This window comes from Calypte anna, chromosome 22 (genome assembly GCF_003957555.1).
Source record: "Calypte anna isolate BGI_N300 chromosome 22, bCalAnn1_v1.p, whole genome shotgun sequence".
NCBI lineage: Eukaryota > Metazoa > Chordata > Aves > Apodiformes > Trochilidae > Calypte > Calypte anna.
This window is the reverse complement of record NC_044267.1, coordinates 5072667-5087381: the sequence shown is the minus strand read 5'-3', so window position 1 is coordinate 5087381 and position 14715 is coordinate 5072667. Positions and strand designations below refer to the sequence as shown.

The window sequence follows — 14715 nt, the reverse complement described above, 5'->3', positions numbered from 1 at the left end:
CATTTCCATCTGCAAAGTGCTTTATTTCCAGCAAACCAGGCTCTAGCTCAGGAGGGTTCATTCTGTATTGTTGCCACAGGTTTTGTTTTCTTATTCATCACCAAAGCAATGCCACAGTCAGCCTCCCAGTCCAGAAAAAGCTTTCCTTGCTGTACAACACTTCCCCTAACACACATTAAAAGGCAGAAAAGGTACCATTAAAATTCAAAAACTACAAAGAGACATTGCAAAAAACTCGAGGGGAGGGGAAAAGGCAGAGTTTTAGTTCACTCCGAGGTATAAAATCACTATTGCTGGTTTAGCCTGGGAGGAAAGTTATTTTTTTCCAGGTGGGAAGGTGGTAACAGAGGCAGTCCTGGGACAATGTTATCAGCACCACCAGAAAATCAATTTACAAAAGAAATTGATTTCTTGCTGTCTCCCCCTCCTCCTGCCACCCCCTGCTCGCCGTTCAGCAGCGCTCCAGAGATGCTCAGCGCCATCAGCTCTTCCTGCCAGAGCTATTTGGCATCTTGGGGCTCCCAGAGAGATTCAATGTCATGGTTGGTTTTAGTTAAAAATCCCTAAATTAGTGCAAATCTGAGTGGGGGGAGGAGAAGGTTACACCACCAGGCGCAGGTCAAGCGAAGGTGCTGGGATAAAGCGATTTACATCCCAGCTGGAAATCCAACCCCTGGATTTTTCTTCAGAAAACACTCCAATTCCCAGCCGACCTTTTTGATTTACAAGAAGTTCCCATCACCTGCCAATTATTGCAATAGAAATGTGGGTTTTTTCTTTATGAAAAAAGAGGAATTATTTGTGCTCTCTTGCCACCCAGCAGCGGATGCTCCACTGGGAGCCACACGCAGGCACCGCTGGAGCTGAGCGGCACCCAACAGAGCCCCTAGAATTCCCAGCTTTGTCCTGCTTGTGGCTTTCCTCTTTATTTTTTATATTTTCCCCTGTTATTTCCAGGGATTTGAGGATTTGGCTGAAGCTGCCACTGGCCAAAGATTTGCTGGGGACAACCCTGCTGGCAGAGGAGGAATCCCCTGCAGATGCTGCGCGGCCAAAGGCATGGGAGGATGGGTTGGATCCAGGCGGACACGGGGCTTGCTGAGGATTTGGGATTTGGTCCAGTAGGTCCTGCAGGCAAAAGGCTCTTTGAGGAATGGAACCTGGAACCAGAATGCTGGTGAAGAGCTTCACATGGCTGTGGGACCCTCAGAAATCTCCTCCAGCCTTTGCTCGATCATAAGCCGGAGGATGGAGTATCTGGAGAGGGGAAAGACAAGGAGAAAAGGATCAAAATTGGGTTTTTAGCCGAAGAAAACTCTGGAATAATGCGAAAGCCAGTGGCTCACACGTGCATTAGGGACACAAGGTTGTGGGAATGAATTTTTGGCTCTGAAATTAACTCCTCAGCTCTCAGCCTCTCCCCAAGATGCCACCCAGCTCAGCATACTTGCGCATCAGCTTCTTCACCTCCCGATCCTCCTCTTCCTCCAGCTTTTGGATGAAGCTCCTGAGGACAGGCATCTCAAATTTGATGTACTGAGCAACCTGGGGAGTAGGGGAGAGAAAGGCCAAGCTAGGGCGATGAGGAGGATGACATTTCCCCCATAAACTGAGGACTTTGCCCAGGGAAAATTGAGGACTTCTTGAAGGAACCCATACAAGAAATCCGCTTTCCTTGCACGGCACAAGAAGCTGGTTGTGCAAACTGATTATTGGGGGAAAAAAATAACCCAATTTCAATTCCATTTTCCAGCTGAAAATAATACATTTCCAAAATTCCCCTTCCATCATGAACTATTTTAAGGTTGTTTTACTTCATCCATCACCACCTGCACGATTTGGCTCCTCTGCACCCAGAGCCCTGTGCATCCTCAGGGGCTCACTGGGTCCTGTTTAAGCCCAAATATATCCCAAAGCCACCTGGTTTGTGCCGAGATTTGAGCGCAGAGGGGTGGGAAGGTGCCAGCAGGTGGCAGAAATGAGCTGGTTCCCCATCCAAGGTGCTTCCAGATGGAAAAAAAAGGAAATTATCCCCAAGGTTGCACTTTGATAGCTCTTCCATGACCACATTTGGGGTGGAGAAACTGGGCTGGGGGGATTTTGCTCTTGGTTTGAGCTTCAAGCTGCTCTCCAAACAAAAGGTTCTTCTCACCAGATGGGGAGTTCTTCCAGGGGAGCCAGGGAAGCAAAGCAAAACAATTCCCACATCCCCACACTATCCTCCTGGTTCTTCCAGCCTTGGGTGCATCCCCAGCCCACCCAAAATCACTGGGGTATCCCAGACCACCAAACTCACATCGTAGGTGACTTCTTCCACCTGGTCCTTCTCCATGAGGAAGACTTTGGAGACCTGCTCACAGGGGCCCTGCAGGATGCGGGCGATCAGGGGGTAATCGCTGGGACGCAGTTTTTGCTTCTCTGCAACGCCAAAAACATCAGCACTGGGGCTTGGTGGGGTTTTGCTGATCCAGCAGCCATGCTGGGGGGTGTGTGGGGTGGTATTTTTTCAGACTCACCTCCACTGGTGTGGACAATGTAAAGAGCAAACTCCTCTGCCGAGTTCTCAATCTGAACAGGGACACAAAACCATTGGTAAACAGCCACATTTCCACGTGAGGTTTTCCCAGCAATGCAAAAAAAAATAAAAAAATCTAATTATTTCACAATTTTATTTGTATTTGTCCACCAGGAGCATGGTGGGAGGAATATTTAACCTACCTTGAATTTGTTGAGCAGCAGTTTCAGGACCTGGGGGGTGGTCATGGTGCTGTTTATCCGGACGTTAGTGACGGAGCCGTACGCCGGGGTGAACACGGATGTCTATGGGGTACAAATTCCACATCAACCCCCCCCTGTCCCCCATGGAATTGTCCATCAAGAAAAGGTTTTCATAGAACCATAGAATATGCTGAGGTGGACAGGACCCATCAGGAGCATCGAGTCCAAATCCTATCCCCGTGTAGGGAACCCCAGGAATCACACCATGTTCTGAATGCCTTCTGATCCAAACGCATCTGATCCAGTGGGAGGTGTCCCTGGAACTGGATCATCTTTAAGGTCCCTTCCAACCTAACCCATTCTGTGATTCTGTGATTCCTGACCTTGGGCAGGTTTGGTGGGGGAGCTTGTTCCAGTGCTCAGCCACCCTCAGGGTGAAAACCTTCAGACAACTTAACCTAAACCTCTCCTGATTCAGCTCTCCAATCCTGGCTTTGGTCACTGGAATGAAGAGATTATTGCCTGTCCCATCTCTTCCCCTTGTGAGGAAGCTGTAGACTGCCATGAGGTCACCACTCAGCCTCCTTTTCTCCAAACTGAACAAGCCAAATTACCTCAGCTGCTCCTCATAAGTCATCCCAGTATGTCCAGTGCTAGAGTCCCCAGCACAAGGAGGACACAGAGCTCCTGGAAGGTGTCCAGAGGAGCCACTGAAATGCTCAGAGGGCTGAGCACCTCCCTGGGAAGCCAGGCTGAGGGATTGGGGTTGTTCAGCCTGGAGAAGAGGAGGCTCCCAGGTGAGCTCAGAGCAACCTTCCAATATCTGAAGGGGCTCCAAGAAAGCTGGGGGACGGCTTTGGACATGGGGGGTAGGGAGAGGATGAAGGGAAATGGGTTAAAACTTGGAGAGGGGAGATTGAGGTTGGACATTAGGAAGAAATTCTTTAATTTGAGGGTGCTGAGCCCCTGGCCCAGGTTGCCCAGGGAAGCTGTGGCTGCCTCATCAATGGCAGTGTTGAAGGTTGGATGGGGCTTGGAGCACCCTGGGGTGGTGGGAGGTGTCCCTGTCCATGCAGGGGGTTGGAACTGGATGAGCTTTAAGGTTCTTTCCATCCCAACCCATTCTTGGATTCTGTGATCCCTTCCAGACCCCTTTCCCACACTCGTTGCTCTCTTTCGGACGCTCTCAATGTCTGTTCTGTACCGTGGTGCCCAAACCTGCACACAGAGCTCCTCCAGGTGAGGTTCTCGGGGCAGGTTTCAGGGCTCACCTTGTGGTTGTAGAAGTGCCCATTGATGGAGAACCGGTGGCGGCGGATGCGGCGCTGCTCGCCGGGGGTGCGAGTGCTGCCCCTGCGCCGCACCCCAACGTCACTCCGGGTCCTCATCAGCTGTGGCACCTCTTCTGGCTGCGACTTAGAGGCTGGAAAAGAAGTTGGGAAAAGCCAGTGGGACAACAAGGAAGAGAATCATGGAATCTTTCAGGTTGAGAAAAGACCCTTGGGATCATCGGGTCCAACCCTGCTCTACAAAGTTCTCCCCTAAACCCTAAACCCCAACACCACATCTAGAAGACCAAGACCATAAGGACCAGGAGCAAGAGAGAAACCCCAGCATCTCCCTGCTGCAAAATCACTTTTCCTCCCCACGGATGCCAAGTTGCCAACCCAAAAATCCAGCCCTACAAATTTCCCCGCAAAGATTTAAACCCCTCCAGTTTAAACCACAGAAGCTACTGCTTTCTCCCAGCTGCTGGAGAAGCTTATTAATTCAGAATGAACTGCCTAAATCTAAGCCATGACCTAGATCTATCCCTTCTCTAGGGGACTTCAGCATCTATTCTCGCTTTTTATTAATTTATCTTTATTTTACTCTTTTCCTCCTCTTCGTTAATGAGAACGGGCAAAAACAAGACTAGAGCTTCAGATCTCAGCAAGAAAACTGGACCAGCTCCAGAGTATTATAAACCAGCTCTTCATCCATTTTTAATGAATGTCTCAAGCTTGGATGTTTTTAATTCAAAGCATGTCTGCAGCAAGAAAATTCTCTGGTGCGCACGGCTTGGGACACACGCCATGGCCAGAGTGACTCAGCACTCCCCAGGAGCCCTGCACATAGGCTGGACACTGATTTTTTTACAGGTCTTTTTGGTTTTTGGAGAAAGAACAGTAAAGATTTCTTTTTTAGGATGAACATCATCTGGCTGAAATGGGTGCTGGGTTATATCTATGATCCGATGAGGATTATTGCCCTGGTGAAGCTTTAATTAAGGGGGAAATAAAACATATCAGGTGTGGGGAGATCAAAAAGGGAAAGGGCAAAAGCTGCAGGGTCAGGGATGGGACAAAAGGTTTCATGGCTCAATGAGGTTGCAAGTGCTCAGCTCTCCCTGAGCTGGGAAGGGGTTGAGTGTCCCCAAGCCCAAAGGATCACCCGGTTCCTCTCTGCCCCCAGGGTGCATTTTCATGAAAGCAGTCCCCAAAATAGCAGGGGAAAAAAAAAAACAAAAACCCAGGATTTTCCTGTGGGATCTGCCCTGGGGACAGCACAAGTCCCCAAGGGGTTAAGGAAGCGGGGCCTGGAAAAAACAGGGAGGGGAAATCAAAATCTTTACAGAACTGTTGCCTTCCCCATGGCAACCACACTTCCCAGACTCCCTATTCTTCTTCCCTACAAAGGGAAGCACAGACATCCTTTTCCCTCTGACATCCTTTTCCCTCCAACATCCCCTTCACTCCAGCACCCTTTTCCCTCCCATTCCATCAGCCTCTCACACTCCATCCCTATTTCTTTCCAACCTCCTTTTCCCCACAACCCATCCCAGCCGTTTCCTCCAGAGAAAAAAAACCCTTTAGAGGAAGAAGTTTGTGACTCCTGGTTTTCTTGCTGCAAAATCAAGAAATGAAACGTCAAGAAATTACAAATTCATGGGAAGGGCTTTAAGGAACCTGGAGCCACACCGAGTTCTAAAGAAAGAAAACAAACAAACAAAAGCCTCCACAAAAACAACCAACCAACCAAAAAACACACCCAAAAAAAAAACCAAAACAAACCCCCCCAAAAACTAACCAAACAAAACCAAAATCCAAAAAACAAACAAAAAACCTGGTTTATATTTTTCTTAAATCAAACCTGAGCATAAATCAGCAGCTCCCAACCAGAGCTCAGCTCACCTGTGTTGTTCCCAGGAGACTCCGTGCTCGGTGTGGTCCCCATATCCGTAACTTGGATGTCTGGCAAGGTGCTGGGCTTCAGCAGGGACCTGGCAACAGAAAAAAAAAAAAAAAAAAAAAAAAAAAAAATCTATAATGAGTGCCCCAAAACGACTTGCAGGATAATTCTCCCCTTCTGTAATTCCCAGGATGGGAAGCAGCTCCTTATCCCTGGATTTGGCAGCTAAGGGGTGATCCCTGAGGTCCCTTCCAGCCTTGTTGGACTGGATTCCTTCCAGCCACCCCTGCAGCACGGTTGCTGTATCAGTCCTAAATCCCATCCCACACAAAAAAAATCCCTTTAGAGGGTTTTAGCCCAGCTGCCCTCTCCCCAAGATGCTGAAGTCTCCAAGAGCCTTCTTGAAAGCTCCAGCACACCACCTGTCCCAGCAAAGCTGCCTTCCCCCTTTTTACTTTTTGCAGACATCTAAAAATTCTGCAAAAATCTGGCAGACACCCCCACACTCCCAAGGGCCAGGCCTGGAGCAAGAAAAGCCAGTTTTTGGAGGTTTCTTCAAACAAAGGGGGCTTGGAAAAAAGGGATCTTTGCAAAAAAAGGGGGTGTTGCAAAAAGGGGGGGGGGTTGGAAAAAGCGTAGGGATCTTTGCAAAAGGAGGCTCTACAAAAGAGGGAAGCTGCAAAAAGGAGGAGTCTGCAAAAAAGGGGGTGCAAAAGGGGGGTTGCTAATGGGGGAGGCTTTGAAAAAGGAGTCCTGCAAAAAGATGGGTTGCAAAGGGGGGGGTTGCAAAAAGGAGTCTTTGGAAAAAGAGGGGGTGCAAAAGGGGGAATCTTTGCATAACGAGGAGTCTGCAAAGAAGTGAGGTCTTTGCAAAAGGGAATTTGCAAAAGGTTGAGTCTGCAAAAAAGGGAGGGCAGCTGCAAAAGGAGGAACTTTGCAAAAAAAGGGTGAGTTTGCAGAGGAGGAATCTTTGAAAATCAGGGTGGGGGGCTTTAGGAAGATGGTCGTTGGCATAGAGCAGGGGGAGGTCAGGCTTGGCCTCTTTGGGCTGTTGCACCTTGGCTGAAAAGAAAATTACCCAGGCAAAGCAGGCAGGGGATGCAACCAGCAGCCGGGGGTGGAGGGAGGGACACAAGGGACAGAGAGGACATAGAGGACAGAGGGGACATAAGAGACACAGAAAACACCCTTTTTTTCCCCTGGGCTCACCCGTGGGCCCCCAGGTTGCATCCCGAGTGCCAGGAGGAGGAGGAGGGGGGGGGGCGGATGCGTTGGTTGTCATCCTGCATCTGCAGGCGGATGGGGCGCCGCAACCCCCAGGAGATGTTCAGCAGCCCCTCCACAACCAGCTCACCTTCCTCCTGCACGAGAGATCACCCCCACGCCCCCAGAAAAATGTCAGAATAAAAACGAGGGTTTTTTTATTTTTTTTTTTTTTAAGAAGTTGGGTGCCCACCCTGGGGAATTCCTTACCTCCCGGTGTCTCAGCTGGAGGTTCTGCCCTTCGTAGTAGATGTTGTACGTCTTCAAGTGTAGCAGCAGCTCATTTCTGGGGGAACAAATAGCAAAGCTGCTGAGAGAAACATGGAGAGGAGAAAGGAGAGGTGGAGCAAGAACCAGAGTGGGACAACTCTCAAAAAAAAAAAAAATTAAAAAGAAGGGAAAGTTGCTGAGAACGGATGGGGACATTGCTGCTGGAATGGGACAACTCTCCATGGTCAGCTCTGTGCAGGGTAACTAGATGGTGGCTGGTTAAACCAGCTTAATTTGGGGCAAATTTGGGTCTTCTGCTGCCTCTAGACCAGCCTTGTCAAGGAGATCTGCTGTGGGTTCAACCAGCCCTTTGCAATGATGATCAGAGGGGGAGAAGCTCCCTGCTGATGTGCTCCATCAGCCATGCAAACAAATGGCAGAAACCCCATCAGGCCTCAGGGGAGTTGGTCACAAGGCTGAAAAACAAGGGCATTTTTTGAGCACCCAATCCCTTGGGTCATGCTGGAGTCACAAGTTATCACAGGAGAGTTTATCCCACTGGCTCCTCACTCCAGACCCTAGACTGAACTTGAAGTCTGAGTCCTGCTCCCATTGCAAATGAATAATGAAAAAGAGAAAAATAAAAAAGAGAAATGAAAATTAAAAAAAGTAAAAAGAAAAGATGAAAGAAAAAAATCAAAGCTGAAAGTAAATATAAAAATAAAAAAGAGTAAAAATGCATAAAATAAAACAGAAATAAAATTAATAAACATAATAATGATAATAATAAAGCCAAAGCACGCTCTCTAAGGCCAGCTCTGAATCATGGGGCTGTGATGCCTCAGGCAGTAATTCCTAAAGTTGGCATCAATTCAGCTGGGCTGGCGGATGGAGCTTAAGGATGCTCAGCACCAGTAGAGCAGAATAAAGCAACACAAATCATGGGGATTTAGGGTTATGTGAGAAAAAAAGTGGGGTAAAAAATACCACATCTATACTTTAGCTCCTTCAAAATCCTCCTTGCAACTTGGGAATCATTTTACTTCTTTACCAAAGCATAAAAAAATAGTGTTGTCAGGACCTTTTTTCAGCCAAACTCACATTTCATGCAAGTTTGGCCATGGTCCTAAGGAAAAAAAACTCAAAATCCCATCCACAACCCTTTTTTTCCCCAGAACTTGCCATTTCTCCCCCTAGAATGACTTCTCCTTTCCAGCTTCAAGTGAGTGGAGTTAAAGCCCAGGCTTGCTCCCAGCCCAAAAGTGAAAACAACCCCCAAAATATTGCAAATAACCCCCAGCTACCAGCACTGATGGGATTCCTGGGTTCCATCCTGGCTGAGTGTCTTACTTGGAGATGTATTTATCCTTTCCACAGGGAACCAGGCACTGGCAGCCACCGTAATCCATCCTCCTGCTCCTCTTTCATGGGAGCTGAACTGCAAAGAGGGAGGAGAGAGAAAAGCAGTGGCAGGAACCACCTCAGCATCAAACCCCAGCAAGAAAAAGGGGGGGGAGAGTGGGCAAAGGAATAAACCTGCTTGGATTTTTTTGGGGGGGGAAAAAAACCCAAAACCCTCTTGGGAAAAGGCTCCAGCTGCTGCAGCCCTGAGGGGAATTTGCTGCAGCTCCTGAGAGAAGACTGCTGGGGAGTGAGGGGAGATGAGATAAGGGGCGAAGTGTTGTAAACTCACTGAAAATTTAATAGTGGCCCAGCTGCTTGGACACCAACATTTGCATTTCCAGCAGCCACGCACTGCCCCGGGGATGCCAAGGTTGCTATAAGGAAGATTTTTTTCCCCTCTTCTTCTCTGCTTATTTTATGAAGGTCTGGGCTCTTCCTAAGGTTTGGCCCCAAAGCTGTGGACATCCTGGCTGGATGCTTCCTCCTGCCAGCCCAAAACCAGGCTGTGAGCACGAGGGCTGAATTTTGTCACCAGCAAGGGATGCTGCTTCCCTTTTTTTTTTTTTAATGAAATCAGTTAAATTTTAATGCATTCCCTCCAGCTGCACAACATCTCCATTGGGATTTACTCAAAAATCTTGCAAATCCTCAGAAACTGCCCACAACCTTCCCCTTCCCCCCCCTCCCCCCATCCTGTTCTCTTGTCCAGCAAGAGAAAATCAAGGCAAGGAAAGAACATTTGAGCCAAACCTGCTCCCAAACCTTAGCCCCTGAGAAACAAACCTGTTTTCCTACCAAAAAAGAAAAAAACAAACAAAAACACCCTCCACAACAAAATCCAGGCAGATAAATGCCTCAACCAAGGTCATGTGCTCAAAGCTGTGTTGGAGGCTGGAGCTGCCCTTAAAAACCTCAGCATGGCAGCTTCTTACCCTGCATGTTGAGCAAATACATTAAATAAAACAGTAAAAAAATAGTGGATGTCAGGCTTCAAACCCCAGAAGAGGTTGCAAAAGCAGGAAGTTGGGAGTTCAGCTCAGCCTAAAGAAAGCAGAAGAGAAACTGGGCACCCAAAAAAAAAAATCACAAGTCAAAACGGAAAAGGTGACAAAACTTTGGGTTTCCTGATGAGCTGAGCAGTTTGTGAGCATCCCAGCAGCAACTCCCCCCTCATCCTGCTTCCAGCTACCCTCTTGCAGGAAATAAGCCAAATAATCAGCTTATTTGGCCCTTAAAAAATTGTATTAGGAGGGAATTTTTCAGATGGACTTGGGGATAAAAAAAACAAAAAAAAGAACAAAAGGCTGGGATGGCATCTGCTCTGGTGGGGACCCAAATTTGGGGTTCAGCAACTGTGAGAGATGGAAACTGGGGACATCAGTGCTTGGAAGAGGATGAAAAAGCTCCAGGGGACACAGCTGCTTGGCCCATGGAAAAATGTTGCCAAAAAATACCCCAAATTACTGAAAAATAAAATAAAATTAAAACCCCTCCCATGGCACAGCCTCAAGTGGAACCTTTGGGTTTGGTTCTGTGGCCATATGGAGGGTAGAGGCAAAGCCCCTGCTCCCTCTGGGAGGGCTCTCAGGGGAAACTCCATCCCATAAAAAGGCTCATTCTGGGATGGAAGGAGAGCCTGGGAGTGCAGGTTCAGCCCCTGAGTTTCTTGTTTACCACCTTCACTCCTGTCATCACATCCCCTTCCAAGCAAGGGAGGAAAGGGGGAAATTCTTCCTTTTTTGGGTCTTAAGAGCACCAGGCCATGGGTGGAAGAGAGCAGCAAGCCCCTGAAGAGCCCCAAACCCTGCCCAGACACCCTCACCCCCCAATTTTCTGCTACAGCTTTGGTGAAAGGCTGGGAATTGCCAAAAGAAAAGGCTTGGTGTAAACTGCCCCATCAGTTGCTCAACCTTGGAGCCATCTTCATTTCCTGACACCACCTGTGCCTCAGTTTCCCCATTCTGAGCATCTCCTTCTAGCACGAGCTTGTGCTGGTGCCTCACAAAGTGGTTTTGAACACCACCAGAGCAAATCAATTCCCTCTGCAGCTGTGGCAGGGGGATTCCAGCCCTCTCCACTCTCCCAGCAACACCCATCAGGCCTGACAGACCCCAGACTTATTCCCCTCCCTAAAAATAAACTTCCTAAGAGCCTTCCCCACAGCCCCATCCCTCCCCTCACAGGGAGCAGGGACCAGTGCTCACTTCTGTAGAGCTCCCTGGGGAGATGCACAGCTGAAATATGACAAAAAATAGTAATAATAATTTAAAAAACCAAAACAAAACCCAAAGAAACAAAAAAACCCCACCTAACTCAAAAATCAGAGCTCACTTTTGTAAAGCTCCCAGGGAGAGGCACAGGTCAAATGCAATAGAAAAAAATAGGAAAAAAATTAGGAAAAGTAGAAAAAAGGCTGAAAAGAATAGGAAAAATAGGCATAAAATAGGAAAAATAGAAAAACTGGGTATAACATAGAAAAAAAACCAGGAATAAAATCGAAAAACATAGGAATAAAATCGAAAAATTATAAATTAAATAGAAAACAACCCCCTAGGCTGGTGTTTTCAGCAGGAGAGGGCTGCTCTCCTCTGCTCCTGCAAAGCAAGGACCTTTTTTTACCAGAGTTCTTTTTTTTTTTTTGCTTCCAGATCTCCCCGCTGCTTGGCCTCATCTTCACTGCCCTTTGGGCGTCCCCCGGCCCGGGATGGGCGCAGCTGATGCTCCCCCGAGGGATTGTGGGAATATCCCTGCTCCCCGATGCTCATTCCTCCCGCACCACCCTGGGGGCTTTTCCCCAAACCCAGGACTCAGCGATCCCGCTGCAATCGGGAGCAAAGCATCACTCGGAGGTGACAGTTCCTCCCGGGGAGGTGCCCAGAGCTGCTTCTCTCTCCGATCAGCAACCACCGAGGGTTTTTTTGGTTTTTTTTCTTCTCCTCTGGGTGGACGGATCCCCCCCTCCCCAGCCGGTAGCTCCGACCCAGGCGTTACTTGGGAGCCAGGATTTCTTCGGAGCGTCCCCCCGGTGTCCCTAAGCGGGAAGGTTTAGTGGCTCTATTGTTTTCCAGCTCTATTGTTCAGCAGCCCAACTGCTCAGCACCGTCCTGCCCAGGGATGAGGAGGGGAGCGGCGAGGTGGGACGAGGGGGGGGGGGGGAGAGCTGCTTGGGGATGGGGATGCCATCGAGGGGGGGGTGTCACCTCGCTTGGGGACAAGTGAGGGGACCCATTGGTCACACAGCCGCCCCCCTGAGGGGAGCTGGCGGCCATCAAGGGCTTGTTGGGGGCTACGGGGAAGGAGCTGCGGGGGTCTCCTCCCCGGGTGCGCTGGGGGCTGCAGCCGAGGGGTCGTGCCCAGGCTGGGGACCTGAGAGTGCTTACGGCCCCCCCAGCCTGACAGAGCACCCAGCCCGGAACCAGAGGGTGACGATGCCGAGGGTGCTGGGGGGATGCAGAGGTGACACCCCAGGCTGTGGGGTCCGGACCCCCCGCGCCCCAATCCCGGACCCCCGCTCCCTCCAGGGTGGGCGCAGCCTCTGCCGGGCTCCTCGCTGCGGAAGGGGCTTGGGGGCAGCCCCGGGAGTCGCGACAGGAACGGGGATGGCGATGGGGGATGAGGATCAGGATGGGGGTGAGGACTAGGATCACGATGAGGGTGAGGATCGCGATAGGGCTGAGGAAGGGAGGCGGACTCCCCGTCTCGCCGCACTCACCCCGTTCCCCGCCGCTCCGCTCCGCAGCCGCTGCCCCCCAAGGGCCGCCCCCGGTGGGGCGGGGCCGGGGCGGGGCCGCGGGGCCACGCCCGGGGCCAAAATCATGTCGCGATCCTCGGCAACACCCCTCATCAGCACCCAGGGTCACCCCAGCACCGGGATCCCAAGGGACACCCCTTAGCGGGTGCTTGGGAGTGGGGGTGCCCCCCCTGAGGATGCCTTACAGCCGGCAACCACTTTGTCCCCGTGGATCCCAAGGGATGCTCCATTTCACACCCCTGGTTCAGGCTCTGGGATTGGGTTCCCAAAGGATACCCTGGTTTTGCCACCCCAGGCTGCATCCCAAGGGATGTCCCATCCCCCATGCCAGGACCATGACCCTAAAGAATGCCCCAGTGCCATCACCCCAAAGAATGCTCCCTCCATCCCTGGTGCCAGTTGCCAGGTCCCAAAGGATCCTTCATCCCTGGTGCCAGGACCAGGAAGGCTCCCAAAAGATGCTCCATGCCCCATGCCAGGACCAGGATCCCAAAGAATGCCCTATTCCATGTATCCAAGTTAGAAATACTCTTAGGATGGGCTCCAGCTCCAGGCAGTATTCCTGGAGGAAGACTTGCAGGCTGCATCACATGGACTAAAGTGGTTATTTCTGCCTAAAAATGCCCCAAATCCTGTAATATTTGGGGCCCGAGGCGTGGATGCAACCCATGGACTGTGCAATGGGGCCATGTGCTGGCAGCAACCCCAACCATGGATCCAGAAACGCCCCCGATGAGGGGACTGAAAAGGAAGTAAATTAAAAAACAATAAAAATAATAAATCTGCCTGGGAAGCAGATGTGGCACTTTGGGGTTATTTTACCTCCAAAATGGTGCTGAGACCCCAGGCTCAACTCCCAGGCTCTGGGTCCCATCCTGCCTGTGCACCCCACGTTGCTCCAGGGGTTCGGGGGAAGAAGGAGATGTTCAGTATTCCAGAAGAGCAGCAGCAGTCAGCCACATCCCCTCTGCCTTTGTCTCATACTGACCTTCCCAGTGCTTTGTGGCTTCCTCGATTTTTTTTTTTCTGTTGAAGGAATTTGCCTAGAAACAGCCCACAGGAAAGGAAAAAAATTAGTCCTCAAAACAAAGCAATCATCTAAACAGCTGGTTTAGCAAAACAAGCAAGGCTTCACAACCAGGGATTGTAATCAGCCTTCTAAAAAATTACTATTTGTCTCTCTGCTATTTTTTTCTTGGCTTTTCTCTAAAATATGAGAAGTTCAGGAGGAACCATCTGGCTTGGGGAAACCCTGACTCAGCGAGAAGGAGCTGGGATGGGGGTTAGGATTTATATTCCAGCAGCATCTTCCAGGGCTAGCAAAGATGTGAGGCCATTTGTCTGCTCAATGGAGCAGAGCTGTGCAAACCCCAAAACCCATGGATTTATCCCCAGAGAGAGGAAAAACTGCTCTCATATTACCCAGCCCATGGGGTGGATGTGATCAAAGTAAAAGGGGGAAAAATTAAAGGAGGGGTTTGGGTTGGGCACCTGGGTGAGCACAAGGAGGAACTTGGTTGTGAGACCTGGGATTAAATTCTGATTTTGCAACATCCTCCTCAGTGGGTTGGGAAGGCTAGAGCCTGGATGGAGGCATTTATTTACCAAATATAAAGGAATCTGACCCACTCCTGTAACCTACGAGGCTGCCAAAGGCTTCCAGTTCCTTCTCAGCTGTGAACACTTTCCAAGCCCACCTGCAAGGAGACCAAAACTCTCACCATGGTCCTGGGCAGCTGCTGAGAGCCAGAGCATCACTCCTGGTTGATGAAAACTCCCAGAAAAAGATGCTCCAAAAGTGTGACCCTGCATTTCAAAGCACAGGAATGTCACAGCACCCATTTCTCAGGTTAAATCAGCATTTCTGTGAGGAGTGCCACGCTGGGAGCAGGACTGATGCCTTTTAAACCACTAGGGTTGGTGGATTTATTTGTATTTACTTGGTTTTTTTTCCCCCCACCTCTAGACTGAGCAAGCAGCCAAACTTCTTTCACACCCTGGCAGCCTCCCACCATTTCAGCTTTGGGAGCCCCAAGATAATTTTCAGTAAATACCAAACTATATCCAGTAGTTGGATCCAGCTTGGCTGGGGAGCACCTGGGACCTCCAGGATCCAGATGGGATGAGACTTGGCTTTTAAAAAAGCTTTTGCTGGCCTCCAAAACACAGTCACTGTCCCCCTTTGAGGATGTTTCAGT

At 49.9% G+C, this 14715-nt stretch overlaps 1 protein-coding gene across 2 annotated transcripts; it reads right to left on the bottom strand.

Moving 5' to 3' along the window:
• Nucleotides 1-13408, bottom strand: RASSF2 (Ras association domain family member 2). 2 transcript variants are annotated; one of them, XM_030464176.1, is made up of 11 exons: nt 13340-13408; nt 8713-8800; nt 7363-7438; nt 7099-7250; nt 5892-5980; nt 3990-4141; nt 2719-2820; nt 2517-2568; nt 2297-2418; nt 1448-1545; nt 1-1257 (listed from the first exon to the last, which is right to left on the bottom strand). In XM_030464176.1, the coding sequence occupies exons 2-11, from the start codon at nt 8769-8771 to the stop codon at nt 1188-1190; spliced, it is 972 nt and encodes a 323-aa protein (XP_030320036.1). In that variant the 5' UTR covers nt 8772-8800; nt 13340-13408; the 3' UTR covers nt 1-1187. The 2 variants fall into 2 exon arrangements, with proteins under 2 accessions (XP_030320036.1, XP_030320035.1); XM_030464175.1 differs by lacking the exon at nt 13340-13408 and adding an exon at nt 12479-12526 and having other exon boundaries at nt 2-1257.
• Nucleotides 13409-14715: the final 1307 nt, after the last annotated feature.